Source organism: Gopherus evgoodei, chromosome 6, assembly GCF_007399415.2.
Source record: "Gopherus evgoodei ecotype Sinaloan lineage chromosome 6, rGopEvg1_v1.p, whole genome shotgun sequence".
Taxonomy (NCBI): Eukaryota; Metazoa; Chordata; order Testudines; family Testudinidae; genus Gopherus; species Gopherus evgoodei.
This window is the reverse complement of record NC_044327.1, coordinates 82,868,381-82,890,333: the sequence shown is the minus strand read 5'-3', so window position 1 is coordinate 82,890,333 and position 21,953 is coordinate 82,868,381. Positions and strand designations below refer to the sequence as shown.

Genomic DNA, 21,953 nt, shown 5'->3' with positions numbered 1-21,953 from the left:
TTAATGTTCATTTTTAGTGAGTCATGGAGTGCTAGGGAAGTTCCACAAGACTGCAAGAAAGCTAATGTTGTGCCAGTTTTTCAAAAGGCTAAATAGGACGACCCAGGTAATCATAGGCCTGTCTGTCAGGCTGACATCAATCCCAGACAAGATAATGTAATAAGTACAAATCAGCCATGATTTATGGAAAATAGATCCTGTCAAACTATCCTAATATGTTTTTTTTAATGACAATACAAGTTTGGTCAATAAAGGCAATAATGTTGATGTAATATACTTAGACTTCTGAAAAACCTTTGATTGCACAACATTTTGATTAAAAAAGCTAGCATGTTATAAAATTAAAAAGAATGGGCTCTTCAATCTAGCAGAGAAAAGTATAACACCATCCAATGGCTGGAAGTGGAAGCTAGACAAATTCAGGAGGGAAATAAGTGTTAAATTTTTGACAACGAGGGTAATTAACTATTTGAACAATTTACCAAGGATCATGGTGGATTCTCCATTACTAATAATTTTTAAATCAAGATCAGATGTTTTTTCTAGAAGATTTGCTCCAGGAATTATTTTTGGGACATTCTATGGCCTATGTTATACAGGAGGACAGAGAAGATGATCACAGTGGTTCCTGAAGTATGATGGGTGTGAATCTATTAATCTAGATTGCAATCTGGGGAACTGTTTGGTTAAAACACAAACTACCATAGAAATGTCTTCTAAAAAAGAAGGTTACAACTGCCTTGTTAAGGGATGGGAATATATTATTTTCTACAATGTGAAAGCAAAATGATGTGTGGCACCTGTTTTTTCAAAGCAATAAATGCTGACTTGAGAGTCTTTGGTTACCCCTTCCCTCTCTCGTCCCTCGCTCCTGTCCCTCCTAAGAAAAACCTCAGTTTTAAACTCACAAAGATTTCTGGAAATATGCTTTGTGACAGTGATTTCTTTTATAAAGTCTAAAGTCTTCATTTGTTTAACTTTAAGGAAAATATGTATAGCGGTGACATTTTTTGGTTACTTCTAACCTTATGTTTCAATTTAAAGGTGAAAACCTGTTTGTTTATTCCCTAAATGCTTAAGATGCAAAAGCTTCTTTTGTGATGTTCTTTGGCAAATGTTTTGCATCTAAATGCAATTATCTAAAATAATAACTTACAATACCATTACTGTGTGAGTAGTAATATGTTTTATGTACCAATATAGAATCAAGTGACCTTGCTAAATCTGGTTACTAATATAAGAAGCTATTTGAACATCAAATATTTATATTAATTGGAGAATTAATTAGTTATCTAAAAATCACAAAGACAACAATCACCTCTTCAAGGATCGTTAAGAAGACACAATGATTTTTTTTGATGGCAACTTGAGTTGAAGACTCTCTTTGAGAATTTTTAAATAGACTATTTTGAAAGCTCAGACTTGCATAGAAAATAGGAATGTGAGGGACTTATGAACATCTTCCTTGTCTTTGATAGTGGTGTGATTGATCACCTCACGTGACTACTATAATGAAGATCATGCCCCTGGAGCAGTATGAAGAGAGACAATTATTAAAATTTGACCTGTCACTTCTTTTTTCTTTAGACTATGTTGATATAAAATTACATGGCACTCAACACCTTAAAACACCCCTTTCTCTAACATCTGGCATTAACATTTGCAAAAGGAAGAGTTCTGGAATTAATTTATTTTAAAGCATATTAAGACCGCTGATGCAATATTAATGCATATGGGTGGGCATATGGGTAAAATCACCCAAAACCATTTGGTACAAAGGCACATTAAAAAAAAAAAGTATTTATTTTTTCAAAATAGCTAGCACATTTTATCATATGCTTATCAAAATCTCAGCAGGGTTGCTGGTCTCAAAAACACAAACAAGCTACTTTTTATATGCATTCTATTGCAGAGTTCAAGGGAGAAATAATTTCAATAAATGGAGAACTGTAAAGTTTTATGTCCCGCATCTAATAGCTTTGGATCTGGCACATTGCATAGATATATACGATATTATAGTATCAGTGAATGTCATTGTGGTTTATGATTCCTTTCTATTCACCTTGACTTTTCTTTGTGGAACTCTAAGCATATAGATCCACATAAAACAGACAGTACATATTAACCTGCAGGCTACCAGCACTGAGGTTACTACTTTCTGTAAATGCAATCCAAATATCAATTGCCTCATTATCTTACCTTATCTTTTTTTTGTTTTTCATCCTGGTAAATGGTCCAGTGCTCCCCATCATTACTGTAAGCAAGTTTATAAGAGCCCACAAACTGTACATGACCAAAATCTTTAGCTCCTTGAGTAATTATGCCAGTCACTTTTGTAGGAACAAGGAGGTCAATCTATAAACAAACAAACAAATAAGAAAGTCAAACATAGTTGTAATATTTTAAATTCAGCAACTGACTTTGTGTCACACAAAAACATAAAGATACATTCTTGATCATGTCATAGCAGCTATGATGCCCTAGAGCACAAGTTAATTTAGGAAAGCCCTTAGTTTTGTAGCAAAACCACCTCAACAATTGTTTAAGCTGATTTCCAAAATATCTTCTAACTACAAGAGCCTACTTAGACCAGTATTTTCCAAGATCTGGAATATAAATATTGGATTGGCTTTATAAGAATCCTACATCTTGGATAGGACTTCCCTATTCCTAATAAAGAGATTTTAGAATTACTTGTGCATTATTTCTCCAGTCCTGATTTTCAGTATTCATATGCTTCTGCAGCCTCAAAGTTAGGATTTCCACACAATCATGGTCTGTTATATGACATGTGCTGTTTGGCATTTTGTTTGATTTGTGATGCGTGTGAGTGTATAAATGCAGCCTACATGCCTTATTTCCTAGAGCTGCTAATGGATTCCTCTTGTGTGGAACATCAGTTTTAGTTGCTCTCCTCCCACCTCCCCAGCTCTCAAACTAGGGGCCAGATCATCAGCTGATATAATTTGGTCTGGTTCCATTGACTTCAGTGAAGCTACATTTATTTGCACTAGCTGAGGGCTTGGAGGTTTCTAAAATGATTTTGTCACTTTAACTGCATCTATTTCCCAATATATACTTACCCCCATGAATTTTAGTTTTTGCTCCAGGCTAAATCATTTCCATATTTATGCTTATACTTTCTAAGTAACAAATGCATTTTTTTTTTGCAAAATAGTCTCCTGCAAATTGGATGTCTGTGACACCCCAATAACAGAGAGCAACGGGCTTTCTGATACGTAGCAGTGAGTTTCAGCTGGCCTAACCAGCTCAGTGCACTCTACACATTGTTTCATAATATTTATTTAAAAGGTGTCTTGGAAAAGTAACTCACTGATCGTTAATATTCTTGTGTGATGTAAGTATGGTTAACATGCAAAAAACTACACAGATGTGCTGGAACGATGTTCTTTAATTGTGTTTGGCAGACAGTGCCATAGGTGATAGAACCAGAGGTGCTGGGGATGTTGCCGCACTCCCTGGCTTCAAGTGGTTTCCATCATACACAGTTTAGTTCAACGGTTCTCAGCATCCCCACTATACAAATTGTTCTGCACCCCTAGACAGTGCCTAAGCCCAGCTGGTCCTAGAACAAGGTTCCACAGGCTTGAATGTGTCTCCAATGTAAATTAAGCAAGGTGTGATCTAAGACAATAAAAAGCATATTGACATGCAAGGTAAAAAAAGCTATCAGGCAGGCAAGTGGGGGAAGATGACCACTTAATCTCCATGGGGGATACAGACTGCATCCCAGGAAGCCTTCCTGCCTCTTCAAACAGGGTCAATGAACTTTGGGAAGATATATGAGAAAGCAAAAGTCATTTATATGATCCTTCACCTGAGGAGATAAAGAAACCAAGTGCTTTGGGCTCTATGTTGGATTCTGGCTGGAGATTGGGCAGCCTTGCTGGAAGAATGACTGTGGCGAGAAAACTACTTTGAATAGAAGACTCTAGTTTGTTAAATTGGACTTTAGTCTTAGAACCAGAGTTTTACTTTTGTTTGTTTGTAACCTTTTCTATTCCTGTCCCTTCTGTTTGGGCATCACTTAAATCTGTGTGCTAGTTTTAATAAATCAATTCATTGTGGACGGTGTGTTAATACCTGTTAAACGTACAGGGTGATGTATATTGTCTCTTTAAAGGAGCAGCGAAATTGAGCAGTTACAAAGAGAGATGCTGAACATGGCAGAACATGTTTTTCAGGAGAACTTGTGGCCGGAATGGTAGTTGAGGTCCCATTTCAAAGAATAACTGGCAGGTGGAAGCCAGGGTGAGACCTTCTTGCTTGCATGCTGGCTTTTGGCGTCTAGATTGTGAGCCACAGCAGCATAGCATAGAATTGCAAGGCAGGTAGTGACTAAACCCCTTATGTCTGGCTGAACCCCAAAGCATCACAATGTCACACCAAAGATTTTGATTTTAATTCTGGAGCTAAGTGCTCCAATTTAGGAACATGACTCAAACCCCTCTGAAGTCAAAGGTAGCCTTTCAATGTAATTTGTATTATTAGGCATAAAAAAGCTATCTGATGATTTGCACTGACAAAAACTGAGTTGCCAATGCTATTTAAAAATAGATCATACTTTATGAAGGCAAAATACAGAGAGAAAGCTATGAAATGGGATATTTATTGTTCTTGGTGTTTTGTAGTTGAGAGCCATGTGCTGTTTCACTTTCCATTGCGTTTACTGTTATTCTCCCAACTTCAGCTAGAAGTGCATTGCTCTGTATTAGTGATTACTGTATGCTTCAGTTTTTGGATGTCGACTCAGACTCCTCAAAAGAAGTCTGATTTTCAGAAGTGCTGAGCCACCCTCAGAAAATCAGGCTTTTCTAAGTTGGATGCCCAAAACTTGACACCCAATTTAAAAAAAATGTATTTTGGCAGAAGATAATATTTTTCCATTTACATTAAAACATAAAGGGTCAAATTTTAGGTCAGTGTTAGGTGTTAGTGTCTTTAAATTTTGAAGGGACATATTCCCTAGGCAACATATGTGCCTTTCAGAGGTTTGGTGAAAATTGGTTATGATTTGTCAGTTAAAAACATTTTAAAAACATACTTTCCATATGCAAATGGATTTAATACGATCAAATAATGGCTCTCCTAATACATATAGCATGTGTAAAAATTGTAAGGAGTGCTACCTACACCCATTCACAAAGTGAAGTTGTGTAGGAAAGGAATTAGGATAAGAGGCTCTGCAATCATATAGTAATATAATTGTTTCTATATAAGCTTCAATGCACATGTGTAGCATGCTGTAATATCTGATTCTTTCTCTATGCAAGATAATTAACATGGTTGTAATAGTTCAATTTATTTTCATTCAACATAACTAAAAAGTGAATGGTCCCCATCTGATGATAACCAGATCACAATAGGCCAATGGTCCACTTTTCTCTCCCACTTCCCCTAAAATAGTAAAGGTGGTACTTTATTATTATTTTTAAATAATTATTTATTTATATCCTCTCTCCTCCTGTGCTACACTCCTCCTCTTCTCTCTCTCTCCCTCTTCCTGCCTTCACATCTTTTTCCTCCTTTACTATTTTATGATGTCGTCATAGTGATCTGGTTCACTTTGTATTTAGTTTCCCAGACCTGAAAAAGAGCTCTGTGTGAATTTGAAAGCTTGCCTCTCTCACCAAGAGAAACTGGTCAGATAAAAAATATTACCTCACCCACCTTGTGTCTCTAATATCCTGGGATGAACATGGCTACAACAACAACACTGCATTTGAAAGTCCATTAAGTCTTGAAAAGACTCATAGTGAGTTGCAGTAGTCTATCCATGAGATCATGAATGCTTGGATCATGTGAGCAGTTCCATGTAGGATATGAATGGGAACAGTCTTCTGTCTAGACATAGATTGAAGTAAGCATTTTTCCAGCCATCGGTACCTGGAGTCCAGAAAGGCATGTACACTTTGGTCTGATTAGACAGCTGGAGGGCAGAACTTTTACTGGGAGGTGAATTAACAGTTTTTTTAGGTCTTCAGAGAGTTTTCATATTCCCACCAAAAGCATCTCCAGCTTGCTCAGGTTCAGGATCAGCCAGCTTTCTGTTATCTAGCTGTTTATCCTAGCCAGGCAGATGGATAGCTCGGAAAATGGTGATATTTCTACTGGAAGCAAAGTGTATGTAGAACTGAGGACTGGCTGCGTATTGCTTGTATTTCAGCCATGATGTCTCACTTTCCCTCAGAGACTTCATGTAGATGTTAGAAAGGATGGAGAAGAGGACTGACCCTTAGGGAACCTCAAAATTGAGTGGCCTAGAGATAAAGGAACAACTCCCCATGATTCCACTCTGTGAGCATTTGGACAGGAATGATTGGACCCATTTCAGACCTTTCCTGTCAGACCTTGTTACATCTCTGAGGTGAGTTGTATCTAATGATCTAGGCAGACCCAGGAGGATAAGTATGGACATATTCCTTCATCTGTGGACAGGAAGGAGTTATTTATCAATACTGTCCTTCTTCCATGACTATGCCTGAACATTGACTGGTACAGATCAAGGAAGTGGGCAGTAGATTGGTGTGCCTGAAGACTGTTCTTTGCCAATTTATTGATTTTCTTGCTAAAATAGCAGATTTGACTCCAGTCAGTATTTTGCAGGTCTGCTAGGTCCAGAGATGTGTTTTAGTTAAATGGCAGAACTACATTGTTCTTTAGCATGGGTGGTAGTCAATATGTATGACTTACGTGAGTTAAAAAAACCCTCATCAGCTTAGTGTTTGTAGGATTGTGCCCTAAAGCTGCAGAACTTTATTCTAACTTTGCAACCTTAGGTCAAGTTTTTCAAAAATGGAGGGAAGAGCAGTATAAAGGGGACTTAGAGTAAATTGTAACTAAAATTAAGCTCTTAGTACTTTAGTTAGGAGCCTAAATAAGTGGCCTGATTTTCAAAAGGGTTGAGCACCAAGCAACTCCTATTAACTTCAATGGCAACTGCTGGTTGCTCTGCACTTTTAACTAAGGCAGTGATACTCAGACTGAGGCTCACAAGCCACAAGTGACTCTTTAATGGGTCTCCTGTAGTTCTTTGCAGCATATTATATTAAAATGCTGTGTGATTTAATTATTAACCAATTAGAATACATGGTCAGTCATTTTGCTGTGAGAAGAATCTGATCTATCTAAATATTTCCCCTGTCATACTGTTCAAATATGAATATATAGCACTATAGTAAATGAAACAATGAATTCACACTACTGTGGCGCTTTTGCGTAATGCTGTCCATTTATTTGGCTCCTGAACTACTGAGATCTGAGTATCATTGAACTAAGGTTTTAGGAGCTTTGCTTTTAGGCACTAATTTTTTAATATCTCGACCTTAATGGTCTCTTAAAGTAGTCTTGAAAGGAATGTTACTTATATTGAAAATTAATGTCTGTTTTGTTAGTGTATGAAAAAAAGCCCTTAAAAAACAGATGTTGTTTGTTTGTTTTATAACCTTAAAGATAATCTAGATGGATTTCACAAATATTTTATGTGGCCATCATATACAGAGTACTTCTCATTGAAATTCAGAGCAGGAAAAAAATCTCATTAAAATTCAAAGGATTTAAAAGGTAAAATCATAATCAACCTTTATTATCATACAGATCCAGAGTTAATAAAAATGTCCCAGTAACAGTTGTTTTATGCTTACAGAACATATCCAATGGCCTTGTAATGTTGTTCTGAAGTGATGTGGAAAGCTCAGAGATACTTTGGCCTATATTCTATCATTTTTTTCTAGCACACTTTCATGGTGCTAAGTACACATTTTTTTTATTACATTGTGTTGAATAATTATACTGAAACAAGAACAAAATTATAAATAACCAAAACTAATATTAACAAGGCATCAAGGTAACAGCTGTGCTACCACATGTTCCTTTAGCCTGTTTTTCCCCAAACGGCTACATCCTGCTTGCTTTGCAGGAGTATTATCACTGAAACCAACTTGTATGAGAAAGGAAAGCAGGATTTAATGCAAAGTATAGACAAAATATCTGAATTAAAATAATTTAATGAAAAACATACCTTCCTCTGAGGAAGTAGAATTAATATTCAGTTAGTCAATTGCAAACACCAGGTTATCAAACGGATTACCAGGGAAAGAATCTGAATTAACATTCTGTTGCTGTGTACTTTTCAGATTTGAATGCGATTAGCTGGATCACAATCATTGCCTTCTTCAAAACAGCAGAATTTAGAACTTGGCAGAGACAATTAGGCTGTTACTGATAGGATCGTTAACTGGTTACAAGAAGAACAATGGAATACAATTTAACGCATACTTCTACAAACTGCTGATCTAAAAACAGTTTAACATCCTGTGATTCAAAGAACTCTCCTGGGCTAAACTTTCCGGCTCTCTTTCTATGTCTCCTTTTCCTGTTTTGTTTTAGTTACTAAGGGCTAGATCCACAAAGATACTTTGGGGCTTAACATCCTCTTTTGTTACCTGTGACGGATTGGATCACAGAAACCCCCTTGGGAGCTGCCAACCGATGTGCCAAGACTACTTCTGTCCCTGTTTTCCCTGCCAGCTTAGGACTTCAGCACTCTGTCTTGCTGAGCCAGACACTCTTGTCTACTTCAACAAAGACTCAGAGTCTGAATTACTTGCCCCAAAGCCACAAGTTTAGCTGAAAACAGCTTGCAGAAGTGTGCTTGTCTTTAACACCCAGATGCCCAACTCCCAATGGGGTCTAAACCCAAATAAATCCGTTTTACCCTGTATAAAGCTTATGCAAGGTAAACTCATAAATTGTTTGCCCTCTATAACACTGACAGAAAGATGCACAGCCGTTTGCTCCCCCAGGTATTAATACATACTCTGAGTTAACTAGTAAGTAAAAAATGATTTTATTAAATACAGAAAGTAGGATTTAAGTGGTTCCAAGTAGTAACAGACAGAACAAAGCAAGTCACCAAGCAAAATAAAATAAAATGCGCAAATCTATGTCTAATCAAACTAAATACAGATAAGATCCTCACCAGTTCCAGAATGCTCCCTTTTACAGGCTAATCTCCTTTTAGCCTGGGACCAGCAATCACTCAAACCCCTGTAGTTATTGTTCTTTGTTTCAGTTTCCTTTAAGTATCCTGGGGTGATGGAGAGGCTCCTTCTTTAGCCAGCTGAAGACAAAATGGAGGGGTCTCCCAGGGGTTTAAATAGACTTTCTCTTGTGGGTGGAGACCACCCTGTGTAGAATCCAGTCACAAAATGGAGATTTGGAATCACATGGGCAAGTCACATGCCCATGCATAAGCAGCAAAGAATCCTGTGGCACCTTATAGACTAACAGACGTTTTGGAGCATGAGCTTTCGTGGGTGAATACCCACTTCGTCAGATGCACGTAGTGAAAATTTCCAGGGGCAAGTATATATATGCAAGCAAGCTAGACATAATGAGGTTAGTTCAATCAGGGAGGATGAGGCCCTGTTCTAGCAGATGAGGTGTGAAAACCAAGGGAGGAGAAACCAGTTTTGTAGTTGGCAAGCTATTCACAGTCTTTGTTTAATCCTGAGCTGATGGTGACAAATTTGCAGATGAACTGAAGCTCAGCAGTTTCTCTTTGAAATCTGGTCCTGAAGTTTTTTTGCTGCAGTATGGCCACCTTAAGATCTGCTATTGTGTGGCCAGGGAGGTTGAGGTGTTCTCCTACAGGTTTTTGTGTATTGCCATTACTAATATCTGATTTGTGTCCATTTATCCTTAGGACACAAATCAGATATTAGGACACAATTAGAAATGGCAATACACAAAAACCTGTAGGAGAACACTTCAACCTCGCTGGCCACACAATAGTAGATCTTAAGGTGGCCATACTGCAGCAAAAATACTTCAGGACCAGACTTCAAAGAGAAACTGCTGAGCTTCAGTTCATCTGCAAATTTGACACCATCAGCTCAGGATTAAACAAAAACTGTGAATGGCTAGCCAATTACAAAACCAGTTTCTCCTCCCTTCGTTTTCACACCTCAACTGCTAGAACAGGGCCTCATCCTCCGTGATTGAACTAACCTCATTATCTCTAGCCTGCTTCTTGCTTGCATATATATATCTGCCCCTGGAGATTTCCACTACACGCATCTGACGAAGTGGGCATACACCCACGAAAGCTCATGCTCCAAAACGTTTGTTAGTCTATAAGGTGCCACAGGATTCTTTGCTTAGTTTACAGATCCAAACTAACATGGCTGCCCCTCTGATACATACCCATGCATGACTCAGGACCTGCCGGCAGCAGTCATTACCCACATGTTACCTTGAATGTCCTCAGGTAGACTTCTTATGTGGATTGGAGTCTTCCAAGCTCTTTTGTCTGTTAAGTGCTTCTGGATTGAGCACTTAATTTGCACATTCCTTTCCCAAGAAGTGATCAAAAGGGCGACATAGAAATCAAGCAATTATACATCCAATGTTCATAACTCTGAACACACAAATGGTGCCTGCATACAACTAGGATGAACATAACCAGTAGATCATAACCTTTACATGTAGCAAAACTCTATTCCAGTTATATCATACATACATTTATGAACAACCCCACCCCATAAAGCCTTTTGGGGTCCTCCTTTGATACCTAAGTCTACCATTCGTGCACCAATAATGTCCTCAAAACCCACCACTCAGCTGGCACCTGACTCTGTAGGCATCTAAATTACCTAGCTGCCTATGTTTCCACTGGTGGGCATGCACAAAATCATCCAAGTCCGGCTACCACTGAGCTGCTCAGCATCCTAGCCCTGGCAGGATTCTTAAAGTAAGGGTTCCCCTGCCTATCACACCTGAGGGGTCTGAGGTGGTAGGCATGCTCTGAGCATGCATAACCCCCACAAAAAGAACGGGGCAACAAGCTTGGGAATTTCAGGAGCTGGCTGCCCGGCATGTGTGAGGGTATAAAAGGACGCCCAATAGCCTTGTGCTTAGAGCACTCACCAGGGATGTGGGAGATCTAGGTTTAATGACCTGTTCCAAATCAGGCAGAGCAGGGACTTTAACAGAGGTCTTCTGTATCCAAGGTGAGGGCCTTGGCTGCAATGGGGTGGATCTCTTTTTCTCTCTGGTGTTTCTTGAGAAGTTTGGATTTTATCCCCAGGACACAGACTGATCTGGCTTAGGCAGTAAACTACAGGAGAGGGTTCATGGCTAAGAATCTTGAGTGGATGGAGGCACTTCCCTTTGGCCCATCAGTCACTTGCCTAAAGACCCAGATTGATGGGATTCAGGTGCCTAAATACCTTTGAGACGAGGAGCCTAAGCCCCTCCTTTTCCCTCTGCATTTCACTCCTAGCTGAGGACTTACAGAAATTATGTGGCTCCCTGCTCAACTAAATAGCATCTCAGAATCTCTCCCTTAAGCACTTCTCTCTCTACTAGGACACCAATGGAGTTCATGTTGCAGCGCCTTGTGAAGCAGTGGCTAAGTACCTTTGTGGATTTAGTCTTGAGATATTAAAGGGAAATTCAACCGTGGAAATGTGGTTCAGAGGAAAGAGCTGATTTATTAACATAAAAACATATCTAAATATTTGTAATTAAATGCTCTAGATTGCTAGTTAGTTGAACAACTTAGTGTAAATTTAAAACAGTACTGAACAGTATTCTTATTTAAACTATGTAGAATTGGCCCTTTTTGAGAACTCTTTACGTATACTCTTTACTTACACTACTTATACAGTTGAACTCAGGAGTAAGTAATCATGTAATTGTGTATAAGCGTTTGTGGGATTGGGGCTAAAATATAATAAAGCCAGATTCTGAGATGAGTTTAGACCATTTTGCACTGCTTACCCATTTAAGAAGAAGAAAATAGTGGTAACACAAGATGAAATTTCTAGCAGCAAATTCCTTCTGTGCAGGAAGAAACTCCACAGGTGTAGAGCTAGCAAAGGTGGCATAGCTGCTTCCTATGCCCTCAGCACAGGTGACTTGTCAGAGGTGAGCTGGGGGCGTGGCAGAGCTGAGCTCAGCTATGCCCAATTCTCAAATTATCCAATAAATAAGAGACCTTATGCCAGCAGTGCCAGCAACATAAAGCTAGTGCTGGAACCTTCCTTATCTTATTTACACTAGGGCTGGGTGGCCCTGAATCAGGGAGTTGCAGCTGGCTCCCTGGAGCCACCACTCTCCAATCCAAGCATTTGATATGGTGGAAAATTGGAACCAATAAAATATAGCAGCCACCAGGTGTGCTGCTATATACAGCAGCTAATGCTGTGTCAGAATCTCTGTTTTAATGCCTGAAATAAATGTTGTTTTCCAAAAGTAAATCTAAAAAGGCCCCCATTAAAAAATGAAATTGTTAGCAAATAATCTATAGTGCCTAAGTACCTGTAGTACTTTGAAGAAGAAAAAACACTGCTAAAAGATATAATTTCTAGAAGCTGCTGCACATAAGTAACTAACAACTAACTCTCAGAAGTATATTAAATAAAGTTAACTAAGTATGCATTCATTTTATCAAAAATATTACAGATTTAAACTTATAAAGAAAAACACTAATTTATGAGATTAAAAAGTAATGCTCCAGAAAGAACTTTTGTAAGCAGTTTGACAGGAAGAACCTTCTGCAGACTATTATGTCAATTCCAACATCTTCCAAAGAGACTTTTCTGTCTGTCTTTCTCTCTCTCTTTTTTTAAATTACTATTATATTGTAACACATGTATTAGGTAAAATGATTCACTGATGCCCTGATTCTGGAAAGCACTTAAGCATATGCTTAACTTTAAGCATGTACTTAAGTCTCATTCAAGTGAATGGAATTTAAAGGCACGCTTGAAGTTAATCGTGTATTTAGTTGCTTTCTTGAACATGGACTGATTTAGGCACGTGCTTAGGTACTTTTCTGAATCAGATAAGGCTCCTGCAAATGTTAAGGAGAGAGTGTTTCTTTTCTTTACATTTCCTGTTTGTTTGGGTTTTTTTCAATTTAAGCTTACACCTGTAACATGATTTTACAATGTTTTGATATTTTTCTCAACAGGTTTAGTTCCTTAGGCAGAACTACTAAACACAGCTCTTATTTTGTTCTGTCTCTCCTTAAAAAATTATGTTTAATTGGATCAGCTATTGAATATACAAAAATGACCTATACATCAAGAGAAGTTATGTGAATGTACAAATTATATTTCTTAGAAAAGAATCATCTCCTGAGTATATGCTTTCTTGAGAAACAAGTATAAATGTAGGCTTGCTCTGAATGTTTTTATCTTAAAACTTATACGATGGCTGGTTTGTTTGAGCAAGCAGCTCAATTCATACTCTTTTTTAAAAAAAATCATAGCAAATGGTATGCATTGTATTTTCAATTATGGTAAAACATTTCAGAAATTGAGAGGGGGGTGTTTCTCAAACTTTGTGGATTTCAACTTATATTATGTTTATACTTGCAGTGGTGTGTAGAGTACAGATACTGCATGCCCAGTTAGCAGGGGTATAAATAGCAGTAGAGACAGTGAGGTACTGCTTGGGCGAGAGGACAGACACACCAGAACTGTAGGATATATAGCCTACATGGCTCTCTACATGGCCAAGCCACGCCTCCTACATCAACTCTCTCTTTCTAGCAGTGTGGTGTCCTGCTGCCTCCCTGCTGCTGGAGTGTTTCATTGCCACAAAGGAAAGACTCCAGCAATGGGGAAAGGCTCTGCCAGGGCCTTTCACTGCTATGTGTAGTTACTCATCACAGTGTGGATACAGCCTGCTTTTCACCTTGTCACATAGCTGTATGTGCCCTACGCACCACTGCAAGTGTGGACAAGGTCTTAGAGAGGTGGTCTTGTGGATCACTTCATGTCTCGTTCACAATCATGGAACATTCAGGAAGACTTCCTCTCTTGCTAGCAACTGAATGACATCTATGTGATAACTACAACAATTGCTTATATGGTAAAGCAACGCTGGAAAGCATTTCATGTATTTTTAGCTGTCTTCTATGCAATTTAGCAGCTGAAGACCAGAAAGAACCAGTACCATGTGAAATATTTTTTTGTGGACTGTCAGCAAACATGCTACAGACCACAATTCTGGAATCATGGAGGACTTCTCTACATGGTGAGTTGGTGTACGACAAGCCACGGTGTGAGTCTGTCACGTCCTGGAGCGCGCTGTAGCAGAGTCCACTTGGTGAGTTACTGCATGGCAAGCTGGTGTACTGTAGTGTCATAAACAGATAGCTAAGGGTTAATGTCTCTTTCACCTGAAGCACCTGACCAGAGGACCAATCAGGAAACAGGATTTTTTTTTCAACTCTGGGTGGAGGGAAGTTTGTGTCTGAGTCTTTGTCTGTCTGCCTGCTTTTCTCTCAGCTTTGAGAAGTGATTTCTGTTTTCTAATCTTCTGTTTCCAAGTTGTAAGGACAAAGAGATCAAATAATGAGTTATATGATTTCTTTTCTTTGGTATTTACATGTCTATAGTTGCTGGAGTGCTTTGATTTGTATTCTTTTTTGAATAAGGCTGTTTATTCAATATTCTTTTAAGCAATTGACCCTGTATTTGTCACCTTAATACAGAGAGACCATTTTTATGTATTTTTCTTTCTTTTTATATAAAGCTTTCTTTTTGAGACCTGTTGGAGTTTTTCTTTACTGGGAAACTTCAGGGAAATTGAGTCTGTACTCACCAGGGAATTGGTGGGAGGAAGAAGTCAGAGGGAGATCTGTGTGTGTTAGATTTATTCGCCTGACTTTGCATACCCTCTGGGTGAGGGGGGAAAGAGAGATTAACTCTCGGTAATTCTGTTCTCCAGGACTGGAAAACGGGGAGGGGGGAGTCCCTCTGTTTAGATTCACAGAGCTTGTGTCTGTGTATCTCTCCAGGAGCACCTGGAGGGGGGAAGGGAAAAAGGATTATTTCCCTTTGTTGTGAGACTCAAGGGATTTGGGTCTTGGGGTCCCCAGGGAAGGTTTTTGTGGGGACCAGAGTGCCCCAAAACACTCTAATTTTTTGGGTGGTGGCAGCCGTACCAGGTCCAAGCTGGTAACTAAGCTTGGAGGTTTTCATGCTAACCCTCATATTTTGGACGCTAAGGTCCAAATCTGGGACTAGGTTATGACATGTAGACTCTCACCCTGGCTTGCCGTGCACTAACTTGCTATGCAGACAAGCCTTTAGACCGAGAAATAAGTCACTTGAACTAAACTCTCAACTAATGTAGTTTTCTTATTACCATTCATTTTTAGGTGTAAGTCACGGAAAAAACAGAAACACTAAAATACCATACACTTTCCTCAGAACTTCAAAGACAAAGGAAGTTAAGGCTTCTTTTTATGTGTTACAGTCACTGACCATTTTAAGACCTGTGAGTCTTTCCTATATAAGAGAATTTTAATATACCACAATGTGCTAAACTATGACTACTCTTACTTTACTGATGCTTCAAATCCATTTTAACTATAGGGCTTGGATTTTCAAAAACACCAAAAGGGAGTTAGGCACCCAACTCCCACAGGAACTCAATGTGACTTGTGCTCTAAAGTCCCATATTTATTTTTGTAAATCCCATGCATAGCACCCAGATAACATTGCCATCCCAGTGGTTCATAAAATGCAACTGATCCTGCAAGATGCAATGACTTCATTGGAAGCTGATGACTCCCAGAACCCCTCAGAATACACTCAGAACCTCTCAGGAGAGGACATCACTTTACAAGTTCAGGCCTGGTAATGTGATTTATAAAGAAAGGGTCACAAAGAGATTCAGAATGTGAAGAGCCAAGAGCCATTGGTCTAAAAATCTGTTGTCATTTCTGCTAACCTTGGATTAGTCCTATTTGTGTTCAGACATATTTTTGTGTATTACCTTAAAAAAAGTTAAAGTTCAATTTAAAGCAGCTCAGGAGAATAAAATTCTTTAAGTAACTATAGAGTCTCTCACTTGTCAGGGATGTTCAAAGCTGATCAGTGTTTATGATGGCAGATGCAAATAAAACAGTCCATAAGATTAATAAGATTAGACATCTGGCGGAGCTTAGAAGAAACTTTAGAACTGCATTAGAACACTTAAATAGTTGATCAGTTCTGTTCATACCAGTAGGTGTCATATCAGGCAATGAGAATTCTTGTGGAGCATGTCAGAGAAACTAGCAGCCTATAGTACAATAGTCATTAAAAATGAAAAAGCCATTAAAATAGTGTGTGCTTGAGGAGATTATGGGACCTCACAGTAGTATCACATTATGCTGCCTTGTAGACAAGTTCTGCATTTGAAAGCTACTGCTTTAGCTAACTGTGCAGCACAGGACATTGGTAGCCAATTCAAAGGAAAAGCACTCAGGAATTGCAGGGAATCCTCGCAGCTAGAGATAAGTTGTTACAAATAGCCTGTGCTGGAAACTGACAGCAGAAATGGGGAATAATTTGTAATGATAGAAATTAAAACGATACATTTGGAAACATTTGAGGTGTGAATAAATATCTACCTTTTTTTGAAAAGTTTAAAGTTAATAGTATATGCCACTGTTAAAAAGCAAAGCAAAACCAAACCACAGGAGCATGGTAGAAATAATTGTAGAAGAAATAACTGCACGAAAATGTCATTTAAAAGAATTATTATTATGACTCTTTTTCCTAATAGGGGAATAATTTCCAAGATAGTCTGAAAACAATTATAACTGTCAGCCACGTCAGCACATTATTGTCAAATGATGGTCAAGTCTTTGAATAGTATTGTCCCTGTCATAAACAGATAGTAAGAGTTAATAGAACAGAAGTACTTTATATCTCTTTTGCCTGTAAAGGGTTAACAAAATCAGAGAGCCTGGCTGTCACCTGACCAGAGGACCAATTGGGGACAGGATACTTTCAAATCTTGAGGGAGGGAAGTTTTTGTGTGTGCTGTTAGTGTTTGGTGGTTGTTCACTCTGGGGGCTCAGAGGGATCAGATGTGCAACCAGGTTTCTCTCCAATCTCTCCGATATAGGCTTTTATAAGTTTAAAATAATGAGTACTGGATAGATAAGGCGAGCTAAGCTTATGTTTGTTTTCTTTATTTGCAAATGTGTATTTGGTTGGAAGGAGTTCAAATTTATATTTTGCTGAAAGGATTTTAATTTGTACTTGTATACTTAGGCTGGGAGGGTATTCCCAGTGTCTATAGCTGAAAGACCCTGTACATATTCCATCTTAAATTTACAAAGATAATTTTTATTGTTTTTTCTCTCTTTAATTAAAAGCTTTTCTTGCTTAAGAACCTGATTGTTTTTTTCATTCTGGTGAGACCCCAGGGGACTGGGTCTGAATCCACCAGGGAATTGGTGGGGAGAAAGGAGGGAAGAGGGAGAGAGAGGTTATTTTCTCTCTGTGTTAGGATTACTTTCTCTCTCAGGGAGAGTCTGCGAGGGGGAGAGAAAAGGAGGGGGAAAGGTGAATTTTCCTCTCTGTTTTAAGATTCAAGGAGTTTGAATCACAGTGATCTTCCAGGGTAACCCAGGGAGGGGAAGCCTGGGAGAGGCAACGGTGAGGGAAAGGGTTTACTTTCCTTGTGTTAAGATCCAGAGGGTCTGGGTCTTGGGAGTCCCCAGGCAAGGTTTTGGGGGGACCAGAGTGTACCAGGCACTGGAATTCCTGGTTGGTGGCAGCACTACAGGTCCTAAGCTGGTAATTGAGCTTAGAGAAATTCATGCTGGTACCCCATCTTTTGGACGCTAAGGTTCAGAGTGGGGGATTATACCATGACAGTCCCAAAGGTAGTGTATGGCATCTTTTCACATAATTGAAAAGCATGATATTTTCTACATGGTCCTGCAAAAAAAAAGTACAATTCATATTGGACAAGACAACCTGAAGGAAGAATGTGGTTGCAAAACCATGAGACCATTACTTGGGCATAACACTGGTCGAATTTGTCATAAGTGTAGATATGGAAATCTGACAGCTCTGAAAATTAAAAGTCAGAATTTGCTGCAAGCAGAGCTGGCCAGAAAATGGGCTTTTCAGGAATTTGACTTTTTAGGAAAAATAAATAAATACAAACCAAAGTTTTCTACTTGGCCACAAATTGGAGTATTTTTGGTGCCTCATTCCCATATTCCTCTGTGGACTGGGTTCTATGATTGGATTACATCTCCTGTGATGCACTATAGTCTTCCCCCATGTTGATGGCAGCTGGTTGCAGCATGGCAACCCCTGTTCTTTGTGCATCTTGTGAGATGAAGTCAAGCTGTGGAGCCTGACCCATAAAGGAAAATGGGACCATGAGGAAACCAAGCTATAACATCCATGAAGCACCATAGAAGAAATATGTGAATCAAAATATTTTGGTTTTCATCTGAAATATTTCAGTTCTTGGGTGTTTGGTTTTTGCAAAATAAAATAAAATAAAATTTTCAGCAAAATAGCAGACCTTTTTGGAAAAAAAATGTTTAATCAAAAATCATTTTTTAAAAATAAAAAACAGTTTTGATGTAAGGTTTTTGGCTGGTCCTAATTGAACTTTCTGCTGTTCTTATGGGACCTGATCCAGAGCCCACTGAAGTCAAAGGAAATCTTTCCATTGACTTTAATGAGCCTTGAATTCAGGCCCTTAGTTTTCAGAGAACCCTTGAAATTTGCATTGTAAGAAGCATATTTTTGTCATGTATCTCATTCTGCCCAGACAATTCCCACTGACATTAAAGGGAGAAGAGAAACCATTTTTGTGTCAAAATCCATAATTTTCTGAAATGAAAATAACCTATTTTGAAAATATTCCATCACATAACTAAGCTGACTCATCAAAATGGGCAGTGCAATGTTTTCTGCCTCCCAAGCCCTAAACAAACCAAATATGACAAATACCAAACATAAGCTAATGAACTAACATAAAACAGCCAACATTGGTGATGACAATGGCTGAAGACAAAACAAAGGATGACAACTGTACAGAAAAGCCCATAAAGATGACTACAACTGGAGTTGAAGAACACACACAAAAAAACTCAACCAATCGACCAAGATCAAAACCAAAGTAATTTGAAGCATTTCAACTAGCTGCTAATACTTCCTTCCAATGCCTTTGTGTGCAGTGAGCTGCCTTTATTCCAGGAACTTCAGAAATGGCCCGCTGACTTGCTCCATCATCTTTTAATTTTGATGATGGCAGCATGCTAGACCAGTTCCCAAATTCACAGAAAAATCTTCTGAGATGGGCATCCTGCTCCCAGTTCAGTTGCATCATGACTCAAATGGCCTGAATTTAATTCATGCCACTAAGATATTTGTTTTATGGGATTTTTTAGCACTTTCTGAGCTTAACATAATTTTCATTTTATGCTATTTTTAAAGTTCCCACTGAAAATTGTGACAGGCTCTGTTGGCATATCAGATGTTGGCATAAGTGAAGGGCTGTTATGGAAAGGATAGTGATCAGTTATTCTTGATGTCCACTGAAAGTAGGACAAGAAGTAATGGGCTTAATCTGCAGCAAGGGGAATTTAAATTGGATATTAGGAAAAACTTTTCAACCATAAGGATAGTTAAGCACTGGAATTGGCTTCCAAGGGAAGTTGTAGAATTTCCAGCATTGGAAGTTTTTAAGAACAAGTTAAACAATACCTGTCAGGGATGGTATAGGAAGACTTGGTCCTGCCTTGATGCAAGGGGCTGGATTATATGACCTCTCAATGTCCCTTCCAGCCCTACATTTCTATGATTCTAGGGCTGGAGATTCAGTCCCAGATTGGGGATTCCTTAGTTCTACAGAAGGATTCCCTATTATCACAGTCCACTCTGGGAACTCTCACAGTCCTTAATTGGGAATGAAAGAGGTGCCGGGGCTCCAGCAATTAAAAAAAAACTTTTGTAACTGGTGCGGCAAGCCTAGAGATGCTGGGGTTATGAACTGCCAAACCTAGAGGTACCAGGGCTCAGCCATGGCAAGCGCTGGCACAAATTAAGCACTGGACTCTCAGGCCCCAGAGTTAGTAAAACAGCTGTGCGAATGGGTGACTTCCTGGAGGTAAACGTAGGGCTGGAAAACCAAAGAATATCAGCAAAGGAGATGTGATCTGTGAGGTGCAATATATTTGTTAGTTTCAGAATGGTAACTTCCCCATCCACACTGAAGTGAAGGTAGAAGAATTTGTGGTCTACAACCAACAGTCATGTTTGATTTTGTCCTGAAATCAGTGGAAATCTAAGTAGTTTCATATTAGTTTTGATTTGAGGGTTTGGATTCATTACATCTTGAAACCAAAAGCAAAATTTCAGGAGTGCAAACCCTTTGAACTGAAACCTAAAAGAAAGTTTGAGAAATCCCCACTGAAAAATGAAACTGCTGAGAGTACAGCACAACTTTCTTCAGAAGGAAGATAATGTGTTGACTTTGGTTGGAATACTGATGAATGTTTTAATACAAATGTTTAAATCACCCAGGGGCTTAAGAGCAAGGCACAAGCTGTTTGTTTTGTTTTTAAAAGGTAAAAAAATCTTGTTATGTTCATCCAATAAAGAAGTTTATTATTTACCTGGCCTGCTTTTCTCAGTTGACTAAATACAGCTGCACAATGAAGTCTTCATAACTTATTACTATATATGTTGAATATCAGCACGTAAAGTCAAGATAACTTTGCACACAAGATATTTCAATGATAATTAACGTAACTACTGAACTGTTTAAGTACCAACAAAATCCTCCCTGGAAGCAAAGTTAAATTTGCTTAGAAGATGAGTCTGAAAGATCCTCCTCTGATTTACAGGCTCTTACTATAGGAGTCTTTTCATAGTAACTGTAGCCAAGACAGCATCATTCAGCCATTCTTTTAAAGAATGACTTCATCCATCTGTCAGCTGAGATTATCATGCATAACCTGTCTCTACAGCTATGCTGCTGTAGCTGTACACTAAAAATGACAAAACCATGTTAACAGACCTTGAAAATAACCATAAGCTCTACAAAATACACTTGCCAAAATAACAGAACAAGCTTTTGTTTTCAGTGATAAAATGTTAATGATAAATAGAATTAAAGAAACAAATTAGTGCAATACAATTAAGGTATCTCTCATGGCCCCTTTTAGTCAGAGAAATATAGGTGCAGATTTACCAAGGAAAATGAGTTTCTTCTTCAATTTAAGCTAAGTGGAGAGATGCTTCTAAAGCAGTATTCCCATATGTACTATCTTGAATAAAATTAAAAGATCTATTAATGCTCATGCTTCAGGGAACAGGAAAATCACTTGTTATTGGTCAGAATGAACATCCCCAGATACTTAATATACCATTGCACAAACAGACACCAGCTTGAAATGGGAGTGGTTCTGCTGGCAGGATATTTTCACTGTGGGGAGCTTGATTCTGGGACTCAGTTCTCTCCTTGGTCCAACTCATCCCAAATTTGTTGACCTTTCAGATATGTTGCATGTTTATCTGATGTCCTTGGCATCTGAAGGAGGAGTGGAATGAAATGGGTCTGAATGATTTAACTATTTAAATTAATTGTGAATGAGAAAGATTTACCTAGCTATTCATCCAGAATATAATTTTAGGGTGTGACTGTTTGAAGAGGTGTAGTCTCAAATTGTTTGTATATGTTCTGGGAGTATAAGATGAACAATTTGTAAAGTAATTTTTGTCAACATTTGAAAAAAAAACAGGGGAATGGACAGATGTCTGGAGGTAGCTGTTATGAGCAGATTCTGGTTAACTTTTTTATATATATTAAGTAAAGCTTACTGGACAATAGAATTTCTGTCCCATAAAAACTTCAGATAATCAGAAATGTATTTTTGTTCTTGTGAAGGGGTGTATATATCCTGTACTAGGCAAGAAAGTGTTAACCCCACACAAGGCCGTCCTTACCCATACTCAAAGTATGCAGCTGCATAGGGCACCAGGAAATGTGGGGCACCAAATTGCCCCAAATTTCCTGGTGCTCTGTACAGCTGCATGCTGCACCAGTGGCCAGCCTGATCCCCCAACCATCTGAGCTGCCCCTGTCACTGCTCCGCCTCTTCCTCA

General features: G+C 38.6%; 1 protein-coding gene across 2 annotated transcripts in view; it reads right to left on the bottom strand.

Moving 5' to 3' along the window:
- The window catches only part of EDIL3 (EGF like repeats and discoidin domains 3), a 442,715-nt gene that overhangs the window by 18,346 nt on the left and 402,416 nt on the right, over positions 1-21,953 (bottom strand). For both annotated transcript variants that reach the window (XM_030567391.1, XM_030567392.1), the window contains one exon: positions 2,200-2,355. In XM_030567391.1, coding sequence (XP_030423251.1) covers positions 2,200-2,355 — 156 coding nt within the window. The remainder of the gene's footprint in view (positions 1-2,199; positions 2,356-21,953) is intronic.